We start from the raw sequence: 18,663 nt of genomic DNA, 5'->3' as shown, positions 1-18,663 counted from the left end.
AACCTAAATATATTAAGTAGGACCAACATGATTCATTTTTGTTAAAGTAACGCAATCTAATCATGTGGAAATCCTTTCCATAATTTTTTTATGTTCATTCAAAGTGAATGTTTTTTGAGTGTATTATAATAACGCAATATTTTACAATATTGTGTTTAATACCTTTTAGTTCAAAAACGATTTCTGTTTAAATTAATTTTAAACAGTTTTAGTTTTTTATATTCCATCAGTCATCCTCACTTCCAACATAAATGTACCCCAACATTTCTCATGAAAGAACGACAAAGACAACAGTGATATTTCAAACAGAATTTATTATGTTTGTAGTATTCAGATTAACAGTCCCTTGAATGTCTGTACACTCAACTACAATAAAGTAATTACAGTAAATATGAAACAACAGCCATGGCGTTTGTTCCAACTGCATCAAAAGGAGCACATTCAAATTTTAATAGTATCAGTTTTCATAGATTTTTAGAAAGGGATGAAAAACTTGTGTGAATTCTAAGCTACTTCCATACCTGGACACAGCTGTCTCAGGAAATAAAACCAATGTTTAGTTTTAGCAGTAAATATTATTTTGCAAAGGACATGCGCTGATGCATTTTGTCACTTTTTGACTCTTAAAGGTTTCACAAACTTTAGTAATTCTGGCCAAAGAAGTTTCATGCCAGTGCATGTTTTCTAGCCAAGTATTTAGTTCTAACTTAATTAAGTATGTAAACATCCTGACAAGATTAAATAATTTCTTTAAGCCATTCTTGCTACTCTCTCTATTACCCTCACCGTTCTTCTACTCTCCCTTCAGTCTATGTTAAATAGATTATTTCATAGCTTTTTAATCTTCAGACAGTATTCTCTACCATCACCGACAAAAATGAATAAATAAAAACATTTTCCTTTATGTGCACACATACAATACACCACTTTATTGTGTCACTTCTACCCTAGGCCAATGCAAGGTACTACCACCAATATTTTTTGCAAAAGGCTTTCTACATTGTAAGTTGAACCCAAAAATACTTCTGTGCAATTCTCTTTTATTCATAGTGCTATGCAAGCATGCCATTTTGGTTTAATTACACTTTCAAACATGTAAATCTATCCTTGCCAGCAAACTGGAGTATATATACAGTGCTATTGATATGCTGTATGTACAACCAAAACTCAGCTTGTGGTGGCTGCACCTGAGCAAACAGAAAAGTAAGTGGCCATTTAAGTCTGTCTGCTATTTGGTTTTTTGTGTCTTAGGCCCAGATCTGAAAAAAAAGAAAAGGCACATATTACCAGCAAGCTCACTGGGAGTGAAATCCTATTGGATTCAACACATCAATATCCATACCCGAAGAGTGTGGTCCCAGGATCCTGTGCAGAAAGCCGTCCCGTCGGGTGAGACTCGCAGTGTGCTGACACGGTTCTCGTGTCCAAACAGAATAGAGACTCGTGTACCTTTTAGAACATCCCAGACATTTATGGTGTAGTCGTTGTAGCCTCCAAATAGTAACCGGCCTGTAGAACATTACAAACCAACACATACAGAAACAATTAAAAACGTATTCACACACATCAACTTAGATGGAGATTTTTTTTCTGTTGACGTCATTGTGTAAGGAAATAATCAAGGGAAAGGGGGGGTCTTACCGCTGAGGGAGAAATCAACACTGGAGACCCCAAATATGATGCTCTCCTTGGAGTAAATAGCAACTTCTCTGTCTGCCCTTAAATCATACAGGCGGCACTGCAACACAGGGGAGGCTTGTTTTTAGAATAAAAAAAATACTCTAGAGAAAATGAAAAGTGAGAGAATACAATAAGATAAAAGTTCAAACAGAAAATGCAAATAATAATTACAAATTAGGCAAATTATCTGACATGCTAATAACAAGTATTGCTCAAAAAAAGTTGTGCAGCTGAAATGCAGCAGTTTTTTCATTAAAACATAAAGTTATTTCTGCGGACTCACTGTGGCGTCATCTGAGCCGGAAGCAAAAGCATCTCCACTGGGATAGTATCTGTTAATGTTTTAACAACAGATAAAACATTTCTGTCAAATAACAGCTAACAACTGCTTTGATTATTCTAAATATCTGATTTCTTACGAGATACTCATTTTTTGGTTCTACATATTATTGATTTATTTACCAGGTTAACATAGACAGACTTACCGCACACTGTTTATGTCTGACTCATGAGTTTCAAAGGACTGAATGCATTGCCCGGAGCGCATGTCCCACACGTTGGCTTTCTTATCGCAGCCCTGCAAAGATACACAAACAGAATCCGGCAAAACATCCCAGATGACACAACCTGCAGGGGATAGAGAGCATCCTCACCCCAGAAACAAACGTGTTCCCAGTCTCAGATGGCGCCAGGTCCAGACAGAGCACGTCTGCTGCATGTCCATGGAAACTCTGCAACAGCTGCCCACTTTCAACATCCCATAATGCACAGGTCCCATCCCCACTGGAGGTCAGGATCTTTGGCACAGAAAGACAAAGAGGAAGGGAGAATAATGACTGCTGAAGTTTAAAAATAGGCTTTTTCATAAAACATTGGGTTTATAAATGGATCATTCCTACAGCTTTAAACATGTGAACAGAACCAAACAAGGACATAAAAGAAGTGCAAGTCATTGTAAAATTTGAAATTTTGTTTGTGAAAAACAATTTTGAAAGAAAACCACTTAATTTAAAATCCAAAAGATTAAAAAAAAAATAATAAAATTGAAAAGCAGCCAAAAGATCCTAAAATAATTGTTCTTACGGACTATATACACAAAATATTTATATGAAAGATACTTTAATATACATACATGAATTACCAGATAATTTATGTACACCCATATTAAGATCCCATTATAGAACTCCCAATATACTAACATTATTTCACCCACAGGCACATTCATAATTATGAATACACATAAAAAATTCTGACATAAGAAGCTCATTATAGACGTGGCACTCTAAGATAAACCCCATTAGAAATTGATCTCCAACTCAAGTGAATTTATTTCTGTTACGTAAAGAATACTAATGCATTTAGCCACTGGAAAACTGTTTATTCTGATGAATAACCCCATTTCACTGATTTTCCCTCATTATATTGTTCTTTTAAATTTGGTTTTATTTTCTTCTTCAATTTACTTCCATGTTTTGTTCATCTTAATACTTTGTTTAGTCATGTGTCTTTGCAGTAATTTCGTTTTTTGCTTTTTTTTTCATTTTAAACATACTTTTTTTTATCTGTGCTCAAGTTAGCCTTAATAACAGAATTTTAAAATAAATCGTACGTATAATGATAAAACCCCACATTGGGAACTGCTCTATCATTTTTAAAATGTACTCAGTGGCTTTAATTTGTCTTTTTTAAATGTTATTTCTTAAACTCTGATGTCAGTTGTGATGTTTGAATAACTGTATGAAGAAATAAAAAACTGCTTGTTTTTTTCCTGACATCCACAGACGCCACCCTCCAACGTCTCACCTGCATGTCTGAATTAGTGAAGCTACAGGCAGACAGGTAGTTGGTGTGCATGGCCACTGACTTCTTCTTTGCCGCCAAGTTCTCATTCTTGTCCAGAGACAGAGGATACACTGAGCATTTATTGTCCAGACCCCTGTGACCGAAAAAAGACAGTAATAAAAAAACATGTGACCAAAAAAACCCAAACAAACAGGAGAATTAGCATCAGAACACTCACCCACAGGCTACAGCACATCCAGAGGGGGCATAAGCACAGGCCATCACCCAGGTGCAAGGCATTGTCACTGCGTGCTCCTAATAAAAATGGAAACACAAAGCAGTGTGAGTCTTCTATGGAGAATTCATTAGGCTTTGATAAAAGACAACAGAGAGCAATGGGGAGAAGATGGGAAATCTTTTTAAAAACTGTTGCATATAAACTTGATTTTGATTGATTTTGTGATTTTTACTTTCTAACGTAGATCCCAATGGTAAGAATAGAATAGAATAGAACGTACATTCATTGATTGTCTGTTCAATGAACAGAAATTCATCTTTCAAAAGGGCTGAACACAAAATAAAATTATTAAAATAGCTTTTTTTTAATTTAAATTAAGAAAATAAAAAGAATAAGCAAAACAAACAAAGAATGAATCTAACAGAGCTTATAGTCAGTTAGGAGAAACAAATAGCAAAACTCTTAGAGTGGAAAAATCTAAAGCTGAGTTCATAAAATAGGAATGTGGCTTATTGTTGAGTTTTTGCTGCCTTAGTTGCTGCTGCTGTGTGTTTTGTGTTGATTTTTTTTGTTAGATTGTTAACCTATTTTTATTTAGTTCTCTAAGTACTTAACTATAACCTCAGCAAAGATTTTTTTCTTGACATGTAACTTTGTACGGAGCCCCTAAAGGAACGACAAAGTTAAAAAAAATTGTGCTGCATTCTTGTGTTTATGAGAAAGTATCTGGTCCTTACCAGAAAGTTGTGCGCACGAGAAACTACTTCTGATTTTTTTTTTTTGCTACTATGGCACTTCAGGGGCTCCGTACTTTTGAGTCCTGTTGTCATTTTCTGTTATAGTTTTGAATGTTTTTACAGGTTAAATTGAAAAGTCTAGTCTTGTTTCTTCGTCTTTTGGTCTTTCTTGGCTGGCGTACTTGACAGAGCAAACAATCTTCACAAGACAAACTGATAATGGAGGAAAATGAGTGACCTTGTTGGTGGTGAAGGCATCCCATACGATCACTTTCCCATCCTGCATTGAGAAAAGCAAATATCAGGAGGGGGGAAAACAGACAAAAATCCACAGCAAAATGATTTTAATCATGAATTTCACTAAAGGAGGATTTGAAAGTATGAAGTTTGGGACCTGTGAGGAGCTGACGATTCTCCTCTTGTCTTTGCACCAGTCCATGCACAGGACTTTGTTTCCGTGTCCCTTCAGAGTTCTGCGTGTCTTCATGACAAACTGACCCAGCCCTTCCACCTTCTCGGCCACCTGATGCACTGCTCTCACACACATGCAGACACAGTTACGGGTCCAGCTTCACACCCTGCATGCTGATGATGGTTAAACCCTAAACACATCCGTTAAACCTGCTGTGAAAACATCTCAGTGGGATAAAAACATGGACTGGTGTTTTCATCCGTCAGGATTCTGAGGCATCAGTGGACAAACCCACAGCAGGGGAGAAACAGAAGCTTCAAAATGGGGAGGCAAACATTACTAACAATCAGACCTACGTCCCCCCCACCCACCACCACATCCCTCCCCATCTAACGCTGCAACCCCCCCGGCTTGGTGCCCGACTAACGACAGGGAGTCGTTCGGTCCCGTCAGTCCCACGGCAGAGTGGTCGCAGGAGTGGATCGAGGCCTCTCCATTTTCCAGCACTCACACTCGACATCGTGCAGCTTCGCTCGTTCCTCCTCCAGCTTCAGCTTCAGCGTCTCCGACTCCGTTTTGAGGTGAGCCAGAGTCTCGTTCAGCGGAACCTCCTGTGTCGCCATTTCAGGGCTGAGAGGGGATCTCATATATTTCCTTTTTGCGGGAAGCGGCAGGCGGCGGAAAGGCTTACGGCGGAGCTAACAGCTGATGCTGCTGTCATGACGTCAGAGGGAGAAGATGCTCCTCCAGTTTCCAGAGGAGGATCCAGGATCCTGGATCCCCGGGATGCTGCGCGCAGCCCGCATCCTGAGATTAAACCAGGATGATCTCAAACCAAAATACGTTTCATTATTTTTTTATTATTTTTATTTTTAAACTAGTGAAAATACGTACAAATATTTTCTTGTGTTGTTTTTAATGGCCTATAACAATATATTAATTCGATATATGTTATTTTATTTATTATAAATTGAACAGTTAATCAAGTTTGACTTCTATTATTTTAATTTTTATGGGGCAATAACATTTTGCGCTTTATTGCTCCAAGATTAAAAAAACAAAAAACAAACAAACATTCATGTCTCTCAAAGAAGCTCCAGGGGGGCCTTGATCATTGCCAAAAGTTGCCAATCACTTTTGTCCCCACTGGATACATTTACCTTATATTATATCATATGCATTTATTTAGTTAAAGTCATCTTTATTTTTAATATGATGGTAAAAGAAAATAAATACATTGAAAAAAAGTAAAAAAAAAAAAAAAAATTTAATCCAATTTTCACCTGTGAGGGGCAATAATGCCCCAAAAAAGTGATGCCTGCTAAAATGCTGTTAAAGCAAGAACCAGAAGATACAGTTCAGTTTCATTTTATAGCCCAGGGGTCTGCAACCTTTGACACTAAAAGAGCAGCTGGGCTCAATTTCTTACTGACCAAAAGTGAAAGCCGCAAAGTCACAACTGACAGTTTAGTGTTGTTTTTGTGGCCATTAAGACAGTCTTTTATTAAATGTAGTTCTCACATAGCTCCAATAATTGAATTATAACAGTTATGTACTTTTGAAAGCAGCACATACAAGTTGCTTTCAAAATAAAATACATCCTGTGTCAAATAAGATCTTGCTGGAGTAAATTTATTTGCAAACTTATTCCAATAATACAACCACTGATATCAGATCAAACATTTTATGATAATTTTGGTTAACCAAAACTGAACCAAAATTAACCAAAATTGAACTACAATAAATCAGTTCAATGACCTAACAAAGGCCCCTTTAACTATTCTGAAATAGATCCAGAAAGATGAAAAAAGGAAGTTGAACATTAAATAATAAAATTGGAATATACTTCTTTTTTTAGAATCACTGAACCATCAATTCTGGTCGATCAAGCATATGATCATTCCTAAAGGAGTTTGTGTTAGCAGTAACATTCATTTACTTTGAAATGATAACAAATGTTCAAAAATAAAAATTGACATGACACATGTTTCTTTTAACTTTACTGAAAATGTAAAATTTGTTTTCCTGTTGCTGCAAGTCAAAACGATCCACTGAACAGGAATATAAAATATGTATTTAGTGTGACATTATACAGACCTTTTTATTTACTTCAGCACTTTGCAAGTTTATACAGTATTTTTATAAATAAAACACATTTTAAAGTAGATTAGTAGACTTATGATGGGAAAAGCCGAAAGAGAAAGATGATGTAAATTTACAAAAAAACACAAACTTTTTCCCGTCACAAAGAAGCAATTTTGAATAAGAATACACAGTACAATAGATGTTTGAAAATACTAATTTGTTTATTTCTTTAGATTAAAAATGTAAAACGATTGACTTAAATTACCAGTAAATAAAAGTAGCTGAAATAACTGAACCATTTCTAAGGTTACTTGTAAAATTTCTAAATTATCTTTCATTTTTAAATTACAAAAATGGACTAAAAAGCTACATTTTATTATCTGATTTCTAGTCAGAGTTTTGGACTATACTTATCCAAGTTTTTCCAAAATAATATTTTGTGAAAGTCAAACATTTTCCATTTAAGGCCTCTGTGGTAATAATGGGAAAGGAGGAGTGAAAGGTTAAAGGTCGTCTGGATCAGACCCTGGTAAGGAAGTCTAGATGAAGGCTGGCTGGGACTTGTAGGAGCTCTAAAGCCTGTGAAGATGACTGGAAAGGAAATGTGACCTGGAAATGAAAGTCTGTGTCCAGCATCAGTTGGGTGGATCCTTCATGAATAAGTAAAGACTGCAAAGAAAAAAAAAGGCTCATTTAAGGAGGTGCAAAAATACCAGACTGAAATCCACTTTTGAGGAAGTTTACCTGAACTTTCCGGACAAATGAGGACGTCACTCGCTTCTCAAAATCATCAATTGGGGTGTAAGAATTTAAAATTTTGACAATCTAAAAGAAAGGATTTTTGTGTTAAGTAGGAGCTTTTCAATGTCAAACCCACATAAGATGTAAAGTACCTGAACTGGGTTGAGCTCCGTGCATTTTTCTGTGATTTCTTTGGCATCGTCATCAGTGGACTTGTTAACTTGTAGCAGCCAGGCGGCCTGGGCCAAGGGCGTCAAAGTCTCCATAGCATTGGAGCTTTGAAGGTCCTTCTCCTTCAGCCACTCCTCTAGATAACTGATGTTGCATCTAAAAAAAAAACAAATTAAAAACAGAGAGAAGGTTTAGAACCTGTTTTTCTTTAACTCCGATCCAGAAATGAGAAGACCACAAACCTGATTTGCATTCCTTTTCTGCAGGAGCACATGTCTTTACGAAGCATTATCTGGTTAAGGGTGGTGGCAGCAACCAGGAAGAAGAGCTGCTTTGTGACCTGATTGATCAGATTCTGGTCCATGCCATGGTGGATCATGGTGGAGTGGAAGACAGAGAGCTGCTTGATGATGGAGGAAATGGTGAAGTTCTTTGACTCTTCGTCGTAAAGACTGCTGGAGCGCTTCCTGAAGCCTGTAGGTTTCATGCTAGAAATTCCCTGTAAACTTTCGTGCTCCAGCATTCCAGGTACTGTGGAGGAAAGCAGATTGAGAAGGTCTGGATAACAAACAATGAAGATATGTGTATGAGGTCAAATACCAATAGCAGGAGTGAGGATCTTCTGCAGGACGCTTATGAACTGATGATAGATGTGAATGGCCAGATCGCTGAATATCTGTCTGTGCTCGGACAAATCGAAATTCTGTAAGCAGTTCTTCCTCTGCCGGGGGCTACTTTGTTTCAGGAATTCCTTATGGAGAACAAAAGAAATGAATTCCCCTCATGCTTTCAACATCATAAAAGACGCTACTGACTGAAAATCACTGCAGGGTGGCCTCAGGATACTGAATTCGTACTTCCTCTCCGCTGTATTGCTTTAGAAGGTTGATCAGCTGGTGTGTGTTGGAGAGCCAAAAGGACAGCAGCACAAAGTCTTTGCAGCGACTCTAAAACAGACAGAAAAGGTCAATGTTCTTCATCAACAACAGCACAAAAACAAACTTGGAAGTTAGATGAAGAGCAAAGCTTCAGCCAAAGGGAAAAAAAATCATAATTTAAGGAGAAAATAATTAGATCTCTAAAAAAAAACATGAACTTTTACTGTACTCACAAACTTGTTTTAGCTACAACTAATTTGTTCTAAAAAAATTAAAAAGGGTGCTAATAAAACATGAATAAACATTTTGCAAAGCAGAAACTGAAATAAAAGCTGAACATTTAGATGCACAGATTTTGCTTGATCAGTAATTCGGTTCTGGATGTCAGTGTAGAAAGCCACAAGATCGTCATCTTTGCTGTCAGACAATCCACTTTATCTGAATGTTTATATGTTTGTTTTTTAGATATATCAGAGGTTTATCTTGCTTCTTAGCAATCAGAAAACAGATATTTTCACTGATGAAGTCATCTCAGGAGTGGTTCTGATCTCAAATGTGTGTTTTAACAGAATAGAATAGTTTAACACAATAATTTCTAAAGATGAGGGCTAATCTGATCATCCTATGGGGGGCTGTGGTGTAGATGTGGAGTGGGTGACCTCTGATCAGAAGGTCCTGTCCATGTGACCTTCTGGTTTGATCCTAAACTTGTAAAGATACTGTATATACCCTGAAACCTTTACACATTTACATTTTTATCTCCCCATCCAACATTCTCTGCAAAGTAAAAGTATAATACAATTTCCAGAGTGCTTCCTTTACACACAGGATTGGAAAAACATCCAAGTGACAACGTTTTGAGGGTTAAATAAAATGCAGATGAACAAGAACGTTCCTCACCAAAATGACTTTTTTGACAGCACAAATGATCGCACTCATGAGAGACTTGAGTTTGGCGTCGTCGTTCAGGTAGTCAGCGTGGCGGACGCACATGAACAGGATGTAAGCTGGCAGGCAGGGAATCATGTTGACCACCACACCTTTGGGCTGCAAGTCTGCCAACGAGTCGCAGAGCATTTGAAGAATATGACAAGGTCGTCACATGTCTTATTAAAGTTAATATTGACTTTTCAAAAGAATGTGGAGAATACAGTCGGAAAATTGGGATGATAGGGAAACGACATGAAGGAAGGAAATACCCAGAATGACATTCTGAACAAGTCTGGATTCATCTTCTCTTTTGAACTCCAACATGCCGAGGTATTCCTTAGGGATTGGAGAGTTTTGCTTAGCTGTGTGAGAAACGGGATAAATAATGGAATTAGTGAAATTACTGTATATTGGTTTAAGATTTTACCATAATTATCAGAAACGGTACCTTTTTGTGATGCTTCAAGGCTTTTTATTTGATTTTGGAGCTTCTTTATCAGCCTGTCTTTCTGGTCAAGCTGCTCCTCAAAGTCCTGAGATCAAAGCGGGTCTTTAGAACTGTTTGTCATAAAAGACGGCCACGTGTTCACTCCATCATTCTTCATTTAAAGCCACACACCATGTTCTCGGCAGTTAATATCGACGTCTCCTCTCTGAGTTTCCTCTTAGCTTCATTCTCCATGAGCTGCTGCTTCTTTAAGTGATCATTCTCCTCTTCAAGCTCCTCCACCTTGTCTTCCAGCTCCATCTTTGCATCCTCCAACTCTTTGGCTCTCTCCTCAAAATACCTAAATCCAAACCCAAAAGGAGATTTAAAACTAGAAATGACTACTCATCTATCAGCAAAGGCACAATCCCAACAATACTGATGTTTTTTACCTGCGCTGTGAGCTCTCCTCTGAGATCCTTATCTGAAGAATATTGTTGATTTCTGTGTTTTTGTCTTTTACACAAATATAAAAGAAGAGCTTTTAAACAAAATTATCCCGAAAAATCACCAATATAAGCTTTTTTTGGACAATAAATAAATAAATAAATCACCTTCTAGCTCCTTGCCCTGCTCCATGAAACGGTCCTCCAGCTCTTGCTTTTGTCTTTGGAGCTCTGAAACCTGCAGCTTCAGCTCTGGAATCAACTGTGGGACAAATCCAAACACAGATTAGAGGGCACTTCATGTGACTCCACAATGAAACATGGACGGAAAAATGTAAAACCGTACAGAGTTCTCGCTGGTGAGTCTAGACACTTCTCGGTGGATACTTTCAGTGACATTAATTTTCTCCTGAAACAGGTTTTGCAGCTTGCAGTTCTCGTTTTGCAGATGGTCCACTTTCAGTTCTAGTCCCTCTACTTTTGTCTCATATTTCTCTTTTTGCTCCTTTTGGTGGTTTTCCAAAAGCCTGCCAACAAAAATGGAACCATCAGTAATGGATTTAGGTGGTTAAGTAAAGTGGATTGTCTGACAGCAAAGATGACAACCTTGTGGCTTTCTGCAGACCCTCAAAGGCTTCCAGCAAATCTTCAGGCTCATAGATCTTCTCAGAATCATCTGAAGTTATCCTTCACAGAAACAACGTGTGAGTACAAATGTCTCAGGGGGGAAAAAAAAGGTACATTCCCACAAATCCCAGCACATTACCCCAAGAGAACCTCCTCTTCAACAAATTCACCAAGAAGATTCCTTGCAATCTCCCTCATTTTAGCTGAAGGAGAGTATAAATGAGTCATGAGCAAAATGGAAAATCATTGATTTTCTAAAGAGAAGGATAAATAATTTAAGCACCTCTTGCTAATTCTGACTGTTGTTTTATCCTCCGATCCATGTTATTTCTGTCGTTCTGCATATTGTTCAGATCTCTGCGCAGCTCGGGTATGATCTTCACATGCTTGGTGAGCTGAACGATCTGTTCCTGCAGATCAGAGTTCACCTCTTCTCCCTCCTTTATCTTCCTCTGCAGGCCGACTCTTTCTTCTTTCAGTCTCCTGATCTCCTCCTTAAGAGTCACCATCTCCTTCTCGTAGTCCTGCTTCTTGATTTCAATGTTGTTTTCAGCAATCCTGTCAACGGATAGCTCATCAGCTTCCAGCATTTGTATGTAATCGTGCACGTTCTACCTACTTTCTGAGCCTTGCTTCATTCTCCATGTCTTCTCGAAGACTCCTGTTCAAATGGTCAAAGCTTTCTGTAAAAGTTAAAATATCAATGACACAAGAGGCATACTTGCATGGAGTCAGTAAAACATTTAACTGTGTTATTTGTTTTCATTTTAAACAATTTAATCTGTGTCATTTGTACAAATATTAAGATGCTCAGAGTCAAAGACATGCAAAAGGAGAGTATTTGCAGGATTGCACAAATGCATGCAGCCTTACACTTAGATCTACCCATTGCTTTAATGAGGTTGCATTCACATGGAGCTATGAGAGCACCCTAAGAGAAATCCTCAAAAGAGACATTATTAGAATAGGTGCAAGGATCAGGTACAAAGAAGATAAGGAAAATGTGTAAAACTGCAACAAAACATTAAATTATTTTTTTAAAAAGAAATCAATCCTGTAAAAATACCCTCAATGAGTGCCAGTTTTTGAAACAAGAAAAAGATTTGAAGAAGTTTTAAAAGTCAATATCTGAGTCCCCAAAGAAAATAGTCTGTGATCAGTATCTAGTGTCACTCGGTAATTCAGGGTTTCACACTTATATATTAATGTTAGTCCTACTCATCTGTACAAATAACTTCAAACTCAGTGATCTGGGAGGTTTTTTTTCCCATGAACAGCTGTAATTTTCACCACACATCTGGTGCCCTAAATATGATATGAACTGATATTATTTTGTGAACTGTCTTTTTACTGTTGTTTGTTGTGTGTGGTTGTGTGTTTTGCTACCGGACACCTGAATTTCTCCTTTGGGAGATTAATAAAGTTTATATCTATCTATATCTATCTATCTAAAGCCATTACTCCCTCAAGGTATTCTTTTTCTCTTCAAACGTCACTTTAGACGACCAAGAGTTCATCCTTCAGCAAGACGACCTAAAAGATGATAACCTGCCGCTCAGGGTCAGATCAGTTTTCCCCTCAGAATTTTCTATTTTGTTACTGTTGAAATCCCAATCAATAATTAAAGGGAGCATAGGATCAAAAGCAGATTCAAATCAAGACTACACAATTTTTGGCAAATTGGTTAAGGCTCTTAGGAAAGATTTGTGTGCTTTTCTCTCTATAAACAAACAAAACACAAAGAATCACTGTCATCCGCCTATTTTAAGATTTTTTTAGAGTGCTCATTTGAGTAAATTTCATTATTTTAAAAAGATAATCTAATTTTAACGACTAGAGCAGATTTTAGCCATAATATTCTTGTAGTTAATGATTTAAAAACATTCCAGCACAACCATTTTCATGAATGTTAACGTATATTTCTGTACCTTTGGCCTCTTTGATGGAAGCTTCAAATTTTTTCTCCAAGTTCTGCTTTTCCAGGTTGACCTCATCTATCCGGCACTGAAGTTGCGTGATTGTCTGGAGTGACACTCAGGTTAGTTGGGTTAGGTATAACACTCTGCTTTAATAAATGAACCAAAAGCTGGACTTATAGAAGCTAATTTCAGTACTGACCAAACTAGTTTCCTCCTTTGTTTTCCTCTCTTTTGCCTCCAAAGACTCTTTTTGGCTGGTTACTTTTTCCAGCTGTATTTCCAGGCCTTGAAGTCTATGTGTGTTTTGAGACTGAGAGTTGGCCAAGGTGGTCAATTTTTCCATCAATCCTCGATTCTCTTTAGTCTGTCAGGGTTTAAAATGGCTTCAGTTACGTCATGCAAGTAAAGTCCACAGCGGAAATAACCCTGGAAGGTTTCACTACCTGCTCTTCAATCTTCTTTCTGAGCTGCTGCACCCTGTAGGAGAGCTGGACGTTAAGCACCAGCCGACGCATGGTTTGAAATCGCCGTCGAGCCAGCCATGCTCTGGTGTACTTCTGTAAAATCATTGCTTTGTGCGCCTCCATCATCTATAGAGTGTCAAAGTTTCATTAATACTCGAATCACACAAATTCTTGAGTTTGCAGAGACTTGTTCCAGACCTTCTTGTACTGTTTTCGAGCCATCCAACCCCGTGTGAAGGCCTGGATGGTGATGGTGGCCTGACAGACTGCCTGGTAGATTTGCCTCATGCAGTATCCTCTCCAGTGTCTCTGGATGACCACTGCTGCCCAGCCTTGCTTCAGTGCCTCAGCAGTCACTGTTTTACTGAAGTTGTTGCAAAAACATTTTAGCTTTAAAGCATCATCATCAGAGGATCCTAAAAACAGCATGTGAACACTTCTAACCGGATGGTTTTCTGTCCTCTGATGTACTGCTGTAGGACAATGGCTGCATCCCTGATCCTCAGGTACTTCCGTCTCTGGCTCCATGCTCGGAAATGTTTTTGAATGATCACACAGGCTTCTCGAAGGCGGTCAAGACGCAGCTTCTCCAGATATGCCACCTGGCCAGCTCGGAAGAAGATTTTAGTGCGGCCAAACTTGTACTGGTTCGTGTCCTGGAGTCCAAGACATAAAATCCTTTAGACATGTTAATGCAGTGTGTGATGATGCTTACAATGGAAGGTGATTTATGCAACAAAACTGACGTGAATCAGTCTCTGGAGCACACATTTGCAGGTTTCTTTTTTGTCCCTGACATCGGCTTCCAGGTGCGACATCAGGATGCTGTATCGACTGTAAAACTCAATGTACGTCCATCTAAAAACCAACACAAAAAAAAGTTACTTAATGAGCAGAAAAAGAGATTAGATAAGTTGGACAAACATGAGTAGCGGGTCACCTGGACGGGTAGCTCTGTGCACTGATACGAATTGTCTCAAGGACGCCACAAGCTCGCAGCTGCTGCACAACTCTTCTGGAATCATATCTATAAAAATACAAGCGTGGGTTTACACTGAACAAATATTGCAAATTAAAGAGTCATAGGTACTCACTCAAACGGGAGCTTTTCATCATTTGGCTTAATGCAGCGCACATAGTGAGGGGTAGTGGCATTGAGTGTCTCCATCAATAAAAAGAGGGAGCTGCGAAACTACTCCAAAAAAGAAAACTAATTAGGAGAAAGTCTATGTGCGTACATAAATAATGAAAACTTCCACTGAGTTTAAACCCCAGTGAGTGGAAGGTGAGGAGAAACATTTCCACCTTATCTCCCACAGAGGTTCTCAGCTGTTTATTGGTGGCTTTCACTGGAGGCCTGGCTGGCTTTACTTTGAAGCTCTTATTGGCTGTGGGGGTTAGCTCCTCCTCTTGAAAAAAGTTGGCCAGAAATGAAAGCTGATAGTAAATGTAAACAGGGAGAAAGTGTTAGGAAGTGAAAAAAGAATCTAGCATGTTGTCACATTTGAAATCATTTGCACCATGAAGAGATTAACTGATCACCTTGCTAGCTCTCATCGTATCCACCAGTTCTTCATAAAGAGTGTCTCGATTCTTCTCAAGAAAACCTTTGCACTGATATTCCACCTTTTTGAGGAAAAATAAATGGCTCAAATTAGTCCCAAATTGTTCAAAAACTTCAGCAAAAATTGAACAAAACTGTAATGAACAGCAGTTTAAGGCTGCATTATGTGCAGACGGAGGACTCCACCTTGTCTGCAAAGTGTTGAATCACAAATGCCTTGTTTGATAACCTTGGCTTCTCAAACAGAGGATTGGCATCCAGATAGTTGTACAGCTTCTGCAGCCAGCTCTGATCAGTGCCTTGGGGGAACTTGAAGGTAAAACATACTTGTCCATTAGCAAAATTAGAATAAAAAATTAAAAATCACAAAAAGTTATGTAAATCTTACCAAACATTCTTCATCAAGCAAGTCCATAATCCCCAACTTTGCTTCAATTAGGTCAATAACAGGCTGGTTGTCATAGAAATCAATCAGTGTCCAGGGGATGTCCTCTTTCATGTACTCCTCTTGCTCCAGCTTAAACACATGCTGAAAGTGATAGCAGGCAGCAGTTTAAGACTAAAGGTTTGGAAAGCATTTAGCAGTGATAACAGATGAAACTAATAGAACAGAACAATAGAATACAACTTTATGGTCCCCAGGGAGGAAAATGCAACCATCTGCAAGTTTACAACAATAATAAATTGTTTTTAAAAAATACCGTACATATTTAAAATACAGTCGAATAAGACAAACTAGACATTAAGAGGATGATGAAGCTTCATCTCCCTCTGAAAATTATTAATGCTCATTTTACTCAAAGACATACCAAGTTAAACTGTTGCTGCAGCTTTTCATTTGCATAGTTGATACAAAACTGTTCAAAGCTGTTGATGTCAAAGGTCTCAAACCTGAAACCAATGAAACACACAATTATGGTGAAAGAAATAGAGAAACCGACAGGGAAACAAGTGTACGTCTGCATTACCCATAAATGTCCAGAACACCAATAAAAGCATGCGGCTTTCCAGGAACCTGCAGTGCTGTGTTGATCCTGTTGACAATGCAGTCAAAGAGATGGGCATAGGTCTGTTTAGCTAGAGCATCCCTGGCAGCTACTGCTCGCTCCTTGGGTACCGGCTTCACAACAGTTTCAGCCGACAGGACGATCCTCCGGTTGCACAGCCATCGCAGCAGCCCCTCTGCGCTCACCTCCAGCAGCTCGCAGAACACTGCCAGGTGTGGATCCGTGGGCTGCAAGAACATCTCAAGTCACATTTTTAATCAAACAAATGTTTTCTCTCAATTGGATTGATTGTTTTTAAAAAAAAGTCTTTACAGCAATGGATGATTTGTCATTTCCTTGGTCTCTGATCTCCACATTTCCTAAATGCAGGATTGCTGCCAGAACTTTAAAGACATCTGCCTGAAAGTCTTCTTTCAACCCTGATCAGTAAAGAAAAGAGATTAAAATCAAGATAAAAGACAGATCACAGGAGAGCAGCGGTCTAAAAGATCGTTTTTTTACCCAGAAGAGAGAATGTCCGTCGAGTTTCATTCATGTCACTTTTGTCATCAACGCCTTCAATGGCTATGTCACCACCCATGCAGGTGTACAGGAACTTATCTGCGCTCACTGCAAATGAACAAGTACCAAAAACACTGAAACTCCATCCACAGTACCTGTTTGACACTGTGCCGCATCAGCGTCTATTGCATTGAAACGGATGCAGTATAGAAACACGGTGCAAAAAAAAAAAAAAACGTACACAGTCGAAGGCTCTTAAATTCTGGCAAGTCTGCACAGGAACACATCTGGTAGAAAATGTGATAATTGCGCTCATCGTCTGCCTGAGGAAAAACGAACAAACACCTGAACATGCATTTTTCATTATTAAAACAGAATTAAAATAGATTTATTTTTTAAAATCTTGCACAGTACCTGAAAAACCACTCTGGATTTCTCTAACAGGTATGTGCTCATGTTTGCGCCGATGATCCGGTATTTCTTGTCAAAACTGATCTCTGTGTATTTCCCAAAGCGGCTGCTGTTGTCATTCCGGGTTGTTTTGGCATTTCCTATAGCCTGAGAGAAAACCAAACATAACTCCTGACAGTAAATCATTTAAACTTGTGCCAAATTGGAAAATGTCTATTATGTTTCAAAGTTTAGTAGAAGAATGCCAATGGAGTGAATAGTTAGTAAGTTGGGAGGGGGGAAAGAAATCACCTCTGTTATTGGATTAGATGCCAGCACTTTGTCTTCAACTCGGTTCTTATTGCTTGATTTGCTAACAACAGCAAAGTACCTCATAGCGTACCGAGCTGACACCGTCTTGCCGGCTCCAGATTCTCCACTGACAATGATGGATTGGTTTTTATGGTTTCTAAAAAAAATCATTAGCAGTTTTAAGTATCACGATTTAATGCATACTTTGTGTATGGCATCCTACCTAGCCATCTGTTTATAGGCCTCCTCCGCCACTGCAAATATATGTGGGTCCATGTCGCCCATGTTCTGGTCAGAGTATGCATGTATGATAGCATCTCCATAGATAGGAAGCTGCTTGTAAGGATTTATCGCCACCAAAATAATGCCTGAAAATAAGGGGGAAAACGCAACAATAAAAATGACTTAAACATTTGCCATTCATTCAGTCAAATCTGCCGAGAAAAGTCTTTTTCTTTTCAACTGTACCACAGTAGGTATAGATGATTCTTGATTCGACAAATCGCACTTTTAGATTGTGGAGAACCGCAGGTTCATGCAGGTAGCTGAGAGCTGTGAGGTCGTTCTCCCCCACCAAGATGTCAGGATTTCTGAGAGGTGGGAGTTCTGGTCTAGATGGATCAACTGGGTAGTGGTACTCCTGTGAAATAACATAGGTGATGTCAGAAAGCAGGGTCAGGGGATGGTTCTCACCTTTATAACTTGAGCGCAGATTAGATTTTTTTTCTCTACTTACAGTGGAATCTTCAAGTAGTAATTCAAGAACATTATCGCCAGAATGAAAGTCTTGTTTGATTTCAGCTGACTTCCAAACTTGTTTTTCATCTGGAATCCAGACTCTGTTATACTGGGAAAAAAAATTATAATAAATTGACCATTGATATTGTGCCAGAAATGAAAAAGAAAACTTAACAAATAATTAAAAAAAACATACAGTCTGAATAGGACTCAAAGGTAAAAATCAAATTAAATATATGTTAAATTGAGTGGATCCTGTCAGGTGATTATTCCCCATGGCGTGCAAAGGAGTTTTCCAAAGTTTCCATATGTCTTTAAACTTCTTATTTTTCAGAGACTGTAGGAAATTGGTTTGTAAAATAATCTGTTCCTTACCCTCGTGTAAAGTTCCAATAAAGTCATGACTGCGCATTATTCCTGTAACTTCCTTTAAATGCGTGTCTTAAAAACAATGCGTACTTCTGCAGTTTCCAAGTTACCGGAGCGGTTCCTCCTGACTCCCACAAAAGAAAGTTTCACCTGTCAAGTTTCACAAACTTTCATTTCATTTCCCGAAAAATCTTTCAAAATAAAAGACACTGTTAAATTAGCTAAAATTAAATCCCCTTTGAGTA

The 18,663-nt window shown here is 38.4% G+C and overlaps 2 protein-coding genes across 3 annotated transcripts; both read right to left on the bottom strand.

Moving 5' to 3' along the window:
• Positions 1–294: 294 nt before the first annotated feature.
• On the bottom strand, positions 295–5,624 carry gnb5 (G protein subunit beta 5). The gene is made up of 11 exons (XM_004069956.4): positions 5,361–5,624; positions 4,832–4,968; positions 4,676–4,717; positions 3,701–3,777; positions 3,484–3,616; positions 2,334–2,477; positions 2,166–2,257; positions 1,964–2,012; positions 1,642–1,738; positions 1,343–1,509; positions 295–1,259 (listed from the first exon to the last, which is right to left on the bottom strand). The coding sequence occupies exons 1-11, from the start codon at positions 5,494–5,496 to the stop codon at positions 1,248–1,250; spliced, it is 1,086 nt and encodes a 361-aa protein (XP_004070004.1). The 5' UTR covers positions 5,497–5,624; the 3' UTR covers positions 295–1,247.
• Positions 5,625–6,331: 707 nt separating this feature from the next.
• Positions 6,332–18,552, bottom strand: myo5c (myosin VC). Of its 2 annotated transcripts, XM_011476022.3 has the most exons (40): positions 18,425–18,552; positions 18,048–18,158; positions 17,780–17,951; positions 17,535–17,679; positions 17,312–17,468; positions 17,024–17,167; positions 16,851–16,932; positions 16,610–16,717; positions 16,421–16,527; positions 16,070–16,335; positions 15,911–15,992; positions 15,490–15,630; positions 15,288–15,410; positions 15,080–15,163; positions 14,843–14,974; positions 14,632–14,729; positions 14,478–14,564; positions 14,284–14,395; positions 13,982–14,193; positions 13,736–13,901; positions 13,517–13,663; positions 13,273–13,437; positions 13,083–13,176; positions 11,774–11,837; positions 11,438–11,712; positions 11,294–11,357; positions 11,134–11,214; positions 10,874–11,054; positions 10,696–10,789; positions 10,534–10,597; positions 10,274–10,442; positions 10,103–10,187; positions 9,924–10,016; positions 9,625–9,779; positions 8,704–8,793; positions 8,447–8,597; positions 8,089–8,377; positions 7,828–8,002; positions 7,679–7,759; positions 6,332–7,603 (listed from the first exon to the last, which is right to left on the bottom strand). In XM_011476022.3, the coding sequence occupies exons 1-40, from the start codon at positions 18,449–18,451 to the stop codon at positions 7,454–7,456; spliced, it is 5,223 nt and encodes a 1,740-aa protein (XP_011474324.1). In that variant the 5' UTR covers positions 18,452–18,552; the 3' UTR covers positions 6,332–7,453. The 2 variants fall into 2 exon arrangements, with proteins under 2 accessions (XP_011474324.1, XP_020559622.1); XM_020703963.2 differs by lacking the exons at positions 18,048–18,158; positions 18,425–18,552 and having other exon boundaries at positions 17,820–17,908.
• Between the last annotated feature and the right edge of the window lie 111 nt (positions 18,553–18,663).

Source organism: Oryzias latipes, chromosome 6, assembly GCF_002234675.1.
Source record: "Oryzias latipes chromosome 6, ASM223467v1".
Classification (NCBI taxonomy): Eukaryota; Metazoa; Chordata; class Actinopteri; order Beloniformes; family Adrianichthyidae; genus Oryzias; species Oryzias latipes.
This window is presented reverse-complemented; position numbering and strand designations above follow the sequence as displayed.

Excerpts from the sequence above, each read along its gene's own strand:
- myo5c (XM_011476022.3), bottom strand. The coding sequence starts at position 18,451 with ATGACTTTATTGGAACTTTACACGAGG. Across the intron at positions 17,952-18,047 it reads TACTACTTGAAGATTCCACT|GAGTACCACTACCCAGTTGA; the intron begins GTAAGTAGAGAA and ends GTTATTTCACAG. Across the intron at positions 10,188-10,273 it reads TATTAACTGCCGAGAACATG|GACTTTGAGGAGCAGCTTGA; the intron begins GTGTGTGGCTTT and ends CTTTGATCTCAG.
- gnb5 (XM_004069956.4), bottom strand. The coding sequence starts at position 5,496 with ATGAGATCCCCTCTCAGCCCTGAAATGGCGACACAGGAGGTTCCGCTG. Across the intron at positions 4,718-4,831 it reads GAATCGTCAGCTCCTCACAG|GATGGGAAAGTGATCGTATG; the intron begins GTCCCAAACTTC and ends TTCTCAATGCAG. Across the intron at positions 2,013-2,165 it reads TCAGACATAAACAGTGTGCG|ATACTATCCCAGTGGAGATG; the intron begins GTAAGTCTGTCT and ends AAACATTAACAG.